This window comes from Rhinatrema bivittatum, chromosome 1 (genome assembly GCF_901001135.1).
Source record: "Rhinatrema bivittatum chromosome 1, aRhiBiv1.1, whole genome shotgun sequence".
NCBI classification, from domain to species: Eukaryota; Metazoa; Chordata; class Amphibia; order Gymnophiona; family Rhinatrematidae; genus Rhinatrema; species Rhinatrema bivittatum.
In genome coordinates, this window is record NC_042615.1 from 361782400 (window position 1) to 361791896 (window position 9497).

The 9497-nt window shown below is 44.1% G+C and overlaps 1 protein-coding gene across 1 annotated transcript; it reads left to right on the top strand.

The window, feature by feature from the left end:
- Nucleotides 1-2597: 2597 nt before the first annotated feature.
- On the top strand, nt 2598-9080 carry SOWAHB (sosondowah ankyrin repeat domain family member B). Its single transcript, XM_029600585.1, has one exon. It carries the CDS (start codon nt 2776-2778, stop codon nt 4774-4776), a length of 2001 nt encoding a protein of 666 aa, XP_029456445.1. The 5' UTR covers nt 2598-2775; the 3' UTR covers nt 4777-9080.
- The last annotated feature ends 417 nt before the right edge of the window (nt 9081-9497 follow it).

Consider the following 9497-nt stretch of genomic DNA (forward strand, 5'->3'; position numbering starts at 1 on the left):
GTTGGCCACCCCCGTAATAGGGTCTGATGTACTAAACCAGGGATTCTCAACCCAATCCTCCGGACACACCTAGCTACTCAGGCTTTCAGGATATCCAAAATGAATAATTCTGAGATTGATTTACATACAGTTGAGGCAGTGCATGCAAATTTACTTTATGCATGATCATTGTGGATATCTTGAAAACCCCAGAACTGAGTTGAGAAGCCCTGAACTAAACTGCAGCAAATGATCTGGTATTGTGAGAATTTGTTTTCGTGATACCAGTACATTTGCAAAGTATTCAAATCATGTTTGCTGGGAGCGGGAGGGAACTGCATTAAAATTCACAAAAAAAATTGAGGACTGTATCACACATAAACTTTACTACACCTCCCCAAAATGTAGTTAGGTTTTGCAAAAAACAGTGCTTTTGTGTTTGAACGCATAGGAAATTAGCTATGCAAAATGTGCTAGTTTTCATGATTCTTTAGCACATTAGCAATTTTAAGTTCTGCCTGTGCAAAACAGAGCAGGTAAAAAACAAGCAAGTAATGTATGGTAACAACATGCAAATGCAGTAATGCGCACAAAAAACGCACCTAACGTACAAACACATTTTAATACATCAACCTCATAGCTGCAGAATAGGAGAACAACCTTAATAAATTAGACCCTTAGAGTCTAATTTTCAAAAGCATTTACATGCTAAAAATTGGGGTTTTACACCTATAAATGCACTTTACCCATGTAAGTGGGCTTTTGAAAATTGCTACAATACAATGCCATTGAATTGTCCATAAGATTTACCCAGGTAAGGGCACTCAATGTGGGGAAATTGCTATGACAGCATGTTATATTTACATGCCTAACTCTTTTGGAAATTCACCTGGAAGTCTTTAGAATAAAGAATTCCAGGTGAATTAAACACAGAGCAGCTCCATTTATATTGTCCCTGGATAAACTTGCATCTGCTTGTAGACTATTTACCTACAGCTCCAGCAGGTGGTCTTGTGCTTTGCCAAATGCTGCCGCCTGACCTCAGGTCTTTATTACACGCTATGTTGACTCAGGGTAACTGAAACTCTTGTTTTATTTAATCTAAAACACTTTTCAAGTTTCCTGGTTACACATGCAATTATATAAACAAATATTAAATAGCTATAGCAAAAAGATCTAGACACCTGGCCTCTCAATATAATAATGAATTGTTATTCCATTTATCCTGTCCTTGCAAATAGATACAAATTTCTTTAAACTCTTTGCACAGTTTAGTAACTATAGTATAATGCCTCCTTTTTTTTTTTTTCAAACACCGACCCTCTTATCACAGCAAAGCGTTTTAAGCGTAAATTTGTCAACAATACCTAGTTTTTGTTTTCCTGCGTAAGACGTTTTCCTTCACTTTGCATTAGCATACTTTTTCTCCTTTTCATCAAGGACGCTTAACAAATCTGATGCCTTCTGTTTCTCTGTCGGGTGATAATGCTCCCTAAACTAAAAGCGCTAATTCTAAGCATTCTGTCATGCCAGATTCCAAAATCTGTTGCTATAAGAAGTGAAAACAATGTTTTGTTTTTTTTTTCATTCATTGTTTTATGAGGATAACATTGAATGTTTCATGCAATTCAACGTGCGGATTTAGGATAGAATAAGATTTCTCCTGTTGTCAGTGTAATGAAGTAGCCACACAGAACTGCGCTGTGATGCGAACCTGCAGACCACCGCCAGCCCTGCCCAATTAATTCCCACATCCCCCACGTCCTGGGTGACCTTCAGCCAAGTCATTGAAGCTTTGAAGCAGGGACCTTGCAACCAAATGAAGCAACATGTGCGCACACGTGGGGTGTTACACAAACAATAAATATTATTTAAAGAAGACGACACAGCAGCAGCAGCTATGGCTGTCTTACAGGGTGTTGGGAGCCAAAACATCAAGGGCTTTGACTCACTCCTTCAATCACCCAAGCAGTATCGATGTTACACTAGTAGAAAATATACCTCGAAGGGTCTGGTTAAGGTTTTCTTTTTTTTTTTTTTTTGTAATGTTTAGGTTTGATCAGTGCCACGATGCTCGAAACGTCAGAGAAAGAATCCTTGACAGCAAGTTATGAAGCAAGGGCTATTGTGTTACTATTTCACTTTTTTATTTTACAGCGTTGAAGGCTGGAAGTCCTCCCCGAGATTCTTCCCACGTCCGTAACAATGGCATGCAATTCACCTTCAGGCTGATTCGCAGGGGGGGACGGGGACCCAGTCGTGACACGTAGGGTTGCTTGTTTTAACTTAACCTGCACTTTCAGCCGCATTCCTTTGCCAAAGGAGAGCGATGCAAGATCTTTAAAAGTAAAAAAAAAAAAATAATAATAATAATAAAAGGGAGGGAAGAAATCTCCTGGTACTGCAGGAGCGTCTTTGCTCAGCCACCCACTCGACTCTCTGCTCCTCCCTCTCTCGGATCCTTCTCACCTTCCCTGGCTCTGCCTGACTCAGCCCCCCACAGGAGAAAGGGCGGGCGAGGAGGGCCAAGCAGCAATGCCCCCAGTGTCATGGGAGGAGCCGGGACTCGCAGGGAGGGAGTTGCCGACAGTCTCACCGGCGCTGGGCATTAAGGAAGACGCCTCGATACAAGGCAGGGGAAGGCACCGTGAATTGGTGTTTCCTTTCTTTTCTTTCTGCTGGACTTTCTTCTACCTCTTTCATGGGGGGTCTGATTTGCCCAAGGGGGTGAGGGGTGGGGTGGGGTGGGGGGCTGCTTCCCCTCTCCCCCCCCCCCCATCGTGATTAGGAAGGACCATGGCCCAGGAACTGACTCAGGAGGAGGTGCTGGATTTCCTATGCCAGGCAGGGGGCAAGGTGCCCAACGCTGTCTTGCTGCGCCACTTCGGACGCTTCCTGCGGGACCCTGGCGTGGCTCCGGAAAAGCGGCTGCAGCACCGGGAGCAGTTCAAGCGTTTCGTCAACTCGGTGGCCGTGGTGCGGCCGGAGCACGGGGCGGGGGCCACCCCCAGTGCCACCATCACCTATGTGGTGCTGAGGAGCCGCTACCGGGACCTGCTGGGAGAGGAGCTGCAGCCCCCGGGGAAGAGTGAGGAGAACCCCCCACTGCCCGCCCCAGCCTCTGGAAGCAGCCGGCAGGGAGCGCCCTCCCCAGATGCCACCAGCCAGACTGATCACTGGCACAGGCACGAAATCTTGTGGCCCCCTGCAGGAGGAAGAGGAGGAGGGCGGGAAGGGGCAGCTGCCAAGTCCCACTCCGTACACACCGAGGCACCCAGGAGAAGAGGTGCCTACAGCCAGGACTGGGAGGCTTTGAGCGGTGGTGGTGGATCCATTACTTCAGCCTACTCTGCAGCCTCTGGGTCTCAGGGTGTGCCCTGCCTGCCATCCCCTGCACTCCTCCTTCCTCTTGAGTCGCAGCTGCACCAGACGGCCCAGTGGCTATCAAGTTGCCTGCCACCGGAGGACCATAAGGGAGCTGCAGATGCATGGACTAGAAATGTGCCTGTCTTCAAAAGCATCAGGTGCCAGCTTGCCTGGCAGGATTTGGAAGACTTTGTGGAGCAAGGAAGCTGTGAAAGCGAAGGCAGTGACAGCGGGGATGAGAAGGAGGAGGGGGGGAGCAGTGAAGCGGGCATCCGGCACCAAGGCAGACCTGTGCTCGGCCTCGGTGTAAGAAAGTTTGCTAGTGAGGCCGGGCAAACCAGAGCCAGCAAACCAGTGTGCCTGGAGCCAAGGCAGCCCAAGGATCACCACCAGCGCCAAGAGAAAGGCATCGGAAACCCAGCCCCTGTGTCTGGGACTGCATCATCACAGGCCAGCCAGGTCAATGGCACAGACCAGGAAGCCGAGGCAATTCCCAGAGCTCATAAGTTCCACCGGCACAGGAAAGTTTCAAGCTTGCAAGAGAAAGCATCATCTTCAGAAGATGACTGGTATGACAAAGCTCACAGAAAGAAGAGCAAACGTCATTCATCATGCTCCAAGAAGGGATCTCAGGTGCCCATGTTGGCCCTGGCCCCAGCTATAAATGCATCCATCGCATTCAAGCCTGTGGGCAATAGACGATCAAAAGCAGACTGTGACTTTTCAAATGAAAGGCAAGCGCCTAGCCTTCCTCTTGGAAAAGAACCAATGCAATCCAATGCTAGGGCACCTTCCCTTCATCAGGGCTCGTCTTCAGTGCCGCTGGACCCAAAGGAACATGACTGGATTGTCAAACTAGCATCAGGCTCTTGGACACAGGCATATGCTCTCTTCCTTGAAGACCCCCAGCTGGCAGTGAGGAAGGACTTCATCTCCGGCTACACTGTTCTGCACTGGGTGGCCAAGCATGGGGACAACCGCATGTTCCAGGAGCTGGTGACTGGTGCCAGGAAAGCTGGCGTAGCCCTGGACGTGGACGTGAAGTCCAGCTGTGGCTACACCCCACTACACATTGCTGCGATCCATGGGCACCAGAAGGTGATGAAACTACTGGTGCAGAAGCTCAAGGTCAAGGTGAATGTGCGGGACAACAGCGGCAAGAAGGCTTGGCAGTACCTAAGTAGCAGCAGCACCTCCGGGGACGTGTGGCAGCTGCTGGGCGCGCCCAGAGGAAAAACCATCTTTCCCGTCCGTGACTTAACTAGAAGCATCTCCCCTACTCGAAAGGGAAAGAGCCAACTTGGACCCAGTCACCTGAACCGGAAGACATCCCTGGCTGCCTTATTGAAACCGCAGCACCTTAAATGGAAAATTGCCAGCCAACTAAATAACCTTCCTTTACTCAGGGAGCGCGAAGTCTATAGTGATTAAAAATGAGATAAAAATCAATTCCGGTTTTTACTACATCCATATGGTAATTGGATTATTTGCTGGATTGTAAAGAACCCTGTTTAAAAGCTGCAGCACGTCCTCTGAAGCAGCAGAAAGAATAATCACCTTCTGCAAAGGGTGCTGAACCCACCAGGCCCCCTTTTTAGGGGTTGGGTGGGGGAATATGGTTGCTAGTGAGTTATTTGGCCACTAGGTTGAAAACAAATATCCAATGGTCCTTCAGATTCTTTCTGTTATGCTGCTCCTGACCAGCAAATGCCTGCTGCTTCTGAAGTATCCCGATGAGCAGGGGGCATGGTGAGTAAAAGAGTTGGCTCCAGGGGGTGTCTTAGGGCCTGACAGACATTTTTTTTTCAGGCACCAGTTAATTTAGCTACAACCTTATTTTTTTCTAAATTTGATCTCAGTGGTTTAACTCCCTTATTGCTGTCTGGGTTGTCCTCCTCCTATTTATGGCAAATGGGCATCTTACCACAAGTAGGAAGTACTGGGGCCTTCAACTGTTGTAGTTGTCTGCCGTCATGCCTGTACAGAAGGCATGCCTACCTTCCCTCTTATTAACTGAAGGTTTCTTCATGCAAAGAAGGCAGAGCAAGGGGAAGGCTTAGTACTGATCGCTTTATTTATAGAGACTTGCAGAAACCCTGTCCCAAATAAGGATAATAATCAATCAGTAAATGAAAGAATGGGAATACAGTGTCACTGCAGAACTGGCTGGGTCACATTGTATCTAGCCCATAAAGGGACTCAGCCTCATCTTTTAGAAGAATACCCAGAAAAAACTAGAAAAATTTACACAGGTCGGAAACTTCTGAGCGGCGTTGCCAATCTTAAAGGCTTCTGCCATAGCTACTGAGACATTTAGTCGTATATCAAAAATATTCATAATACAAAATCACCTTCTAAGAACATTTGTACATTCATTTATTTACCTTTGCACATATTGCTGCCACTCACATGTACCCTGGGCATGAGACACAGCAGTGTGCACAAAAATGAATGGATGTCTGAACAAGCTTGAAAGATGATTGAATTAGGAGTTATTTAGAAAAATTTTACAATAGCTAAGTCTGAAGCTGCTCACAAGATTCAGACTCCTGGTAATGAAATCAATTTTCTGTGTGTGCTACCACTTGTACTTCTAGGAAAAAGAGAGAATTGTGACTATTTGAGTGTTTAGTAACTGTCAGACGCCTGGGACAGTGTTTTCTGACTTCTCCTGAAGTCTTTCAAGCTGAAATCCTATACTTCCGCAACTCTAGCATAGCATAGCATAACAATTGCTCTTGTTTCAGGTTGTTTACTGCCTCTAAAGTGTACAACATCTGTATTTTATTTTTTATATCTTTTCTGGTGTCCAACTTGGAAACACGGATGCCAGATTCATACCAAACTTAGTAAGTTATTTTCAGCCGTGCAATCAATGCCATTACAGTGTGTCATGTTACAATGACAAAATGCTATTTGTAATTACCTGTCTTGGGAGAGGTTTGCAGAGAAACATAAAATAATCACGTCTCCTTTTTTATAGCAATTTTGGTTGAGTACAAATGACAGACAATTGCCTGTGAAATTCAGTTAGTGGAGGCATCTGGATCAGCTCACACTATCAGCCTTTATATATGCAAGATACCATTTGCCAGTTCACTAATAGAATTACACACTGAAATTTTGTGTCAGAAGATTCTTAGAGTGCCCACCTGATTGTCTGTGACAATCCTTAGATAAGGGCTGATGTCATGAACTTATCCAAAGGCCTTCTTGATTATTAGTGCATGGCGGATATTTTTGGCAGGAACCTCTCTGGCTTTCTCTTTAGGTTGGGGGAGCATAGGCAAGACTTTGCAGGTAGGGAGGGGAAAACTTCAAAACAATGATCCTGGGTAAATTTAGGTCTATTGGACTGATTTGATGAAACTTTTTGAAGAAATTCAAAAGCAGATTCCAAAAAATTGTTTTGAAATTGTTGAAAAAATGCGCTCAAGAGTTTGTGAGCTTGCGGATTTGCTTTGGATGTTTTCAGTCTCCTTCAACTTTTTCAGATGCCTTTCAATTCCCCGCAGATCTGCTGATACATAATCTGGCAGACTTTTCCAGCAAGTCTGGAGAAAATGAAAATATTTCACTGAACTAGAATGGGCTGAACTTCCCCTGGATCAAGTTTGATATTGAATTGTATGTGCATCTCTACCTGCAGGTTATAGGTCTGGGCCTAACTAGGGCAGTAGCCCAAATTCAGTATACTTGAGGACACTGTCCCTTTACCCCCAAGCAATTCTGGCTTTCTGGGTAACTAAAATTACAGAGGTCCAGTGATGCAGAATGAAGGGGTATTTGGAAGCCTAAGATGGCCAATTGGATAAGTGTTAAGACTGAAATCAGCAGAAACAAGGGTGAATACAAGTGAGTACACCTGTGTAGGAAGTCTGGCGGAAAACATGAAAAAGGAAATTGTGTGTGAATTCCTAAGGCTTCAAAATGTGATTATGTTACACCTTGTGTGTTGACAATTAAGATCAAAGAGCTACTGATCCCTCGGAATCATCCTTGAGCTATATTATCTTTTAAACACGACTTTTATACATTGTGTATTTTTCTGTCCTTCACTGTTTATAGCCAAGAATTTGTGCTGCTCTTTCTTGCCTTGCCCTCAGGATGCATTCCTTTGCTGAGGACCTGGAGCCCACTCAGGCACTTCCCTTTCACTACATTTTATATGGACCTTCAACGTGGAAAAGAGCCTGCACAAACAAAGGAAGCTTATTTATTGAAGCAGTATTTTGAAGTGAACTGACTCAGGCTCCATCCCTCTTCCTCCTGATCTGGAGCACAAAATACCTAATGTTATACATTCCCCATAAGGAATACTTTGGGCTTTTAGTATGTGCCAAGAAGACTGAGCCCGTTCCCGCCTGGTGCCGCAACGCATCTGCTTTCATCAGCTGCGAGGCTGGAAGGCAAGCAACATTCCCAAACTATGATGAAAAGAATAAAAGTTCATGTTTCTTTTTTTTTTTAAAGATGGCTCAGTGTTGTATTTTAGTATTACACTCCTACAAGGAGAGCATTTTGCCTGATTAATCTTTCTGCCCACCAGGTTGAAGTGCCTGTTTACATATCTTTTTTATGACTATGTTAATGGGCAAAATCTTTGGAAAGTGGGTTCTTAAGTACAGTAGTATAATAATTTCTATTTGTGGGGATCTCAGCAGAATTTGTGTGAAAGAGATGAGAGATTTAGCTGCCTTAAGCTGGCAACTCCACCAGTAAATGTTCCAGTGTGTGTGCACCCTTATTTTGACAGTTGACAGATGAAGAATGAGAAAAAAAACCCCTTTGAAAACAGGACCCGATGTGTTAAAAATGTCTCTTTTCTCTATCTTATTCTCCCCTTTATCTTAAAAAAAACATTTTGGTTTAAAAAAACAAAACAATAATACCAACAACGCACTGCTCTTGCCAGTTTACAAACTACTGGGAGAGCCGGTGTGGCAGGGAACAATCAGCGCTGCTACATTCATTCAACCACCTCCCCTCGGCCTGATCTTTGAGTAGGTTGGAGAGATGAAAGTGAAAGGGGCCAGAAATTATATTTTGTCCCCTGCCTAGGGCTTTTCACTAAAATGTTATCACTCCTGTCTGCCGAGTGCAGTCACCTTGTGACTCCTGGCCCTGGCATTCATTTTGTGTGACAGGCTGATACCTGAAGCAGCCGGCTCTGTATCCTTCTTCTGTTTTGGCGCTCATTTAAAGGAATATGACCCTTTACATCTCTCTGTCCTAATAGCCCATCGGTACATTGATGTTTGCCACACTGCGATTTGTTGATACAGATCTGATTTTTAATGCAATTAGAAATAAAAAAGAAGGATTAGCATGGATGGTAAATGAAATATGCATTCTGTTTATGCCTAGACGCTGTACTAGCTCAGGCTTCCTTAAGGGTCAGTAATTTTTTTAAAATCTGAAGCAAAGATAAGTCTTGAAGCAGATGAAAATTATTAATATTTTTCTTTGGAGTATTAATATAATAGATACATCTTCCCCCCCCCCCCCCCACAACTTTTATTTTTGTTTCTATAAGGACAATTATTTATACATCACATCCTGAATTTCAATGAAAAGATTTTATTTTATCATAGATCTAAAGGGGGTTAAGGTAAAAAAGGACAGAAGTGACTAATTTGATGTTAAAAATGGTGTTTTTTAAAACTGTGTTTGAGGAGGGAGCGAAACATGATGTTCTGGACCAACAGCTGATGATATCTACAGAAAAATAAATTGTATCCTTGTTATTATTATTACCATGATTTATATAGTGCATAACAAATGAATGCAGCACTATATGGGGGCACAGTCCCTAGTCATTGGAGTTTACAATCTAGTCAAGACAGACAGGACACACAACATGAAACAATTAAAAACACGAGTTTATTTTTTTTGAGTGCGCTGTTGATCATACATTAGAACGCAAAAGCACAATGCATAACAAAAACAGTCTTACACAATAATATTACAGATAAAATGTCCTCACGGAGAAGGTTTAGGGTTGTTGGTTAGTACAGGTGCGGTTGAATGGAGGATTCTGATTCTCATCAGTTATGATGTTGAGGCTGTAAAATATTTAAGGAGGACTCTGGTTCTGTTTCTGTTTTAGTTAATGCCCTCATTACACACCAGCAGAGGGAGTGATACCACCC

Bases quoted from the DNA above. Each gene is read 5' to 3' on its own strand.
- SOWAHB (XM_029600585.1), top strand. From the start codon at position 2,776: ATGGCCCAGGAACTGACTCAGGAGGAGGTGCTGGATTTCCTATGCCAG.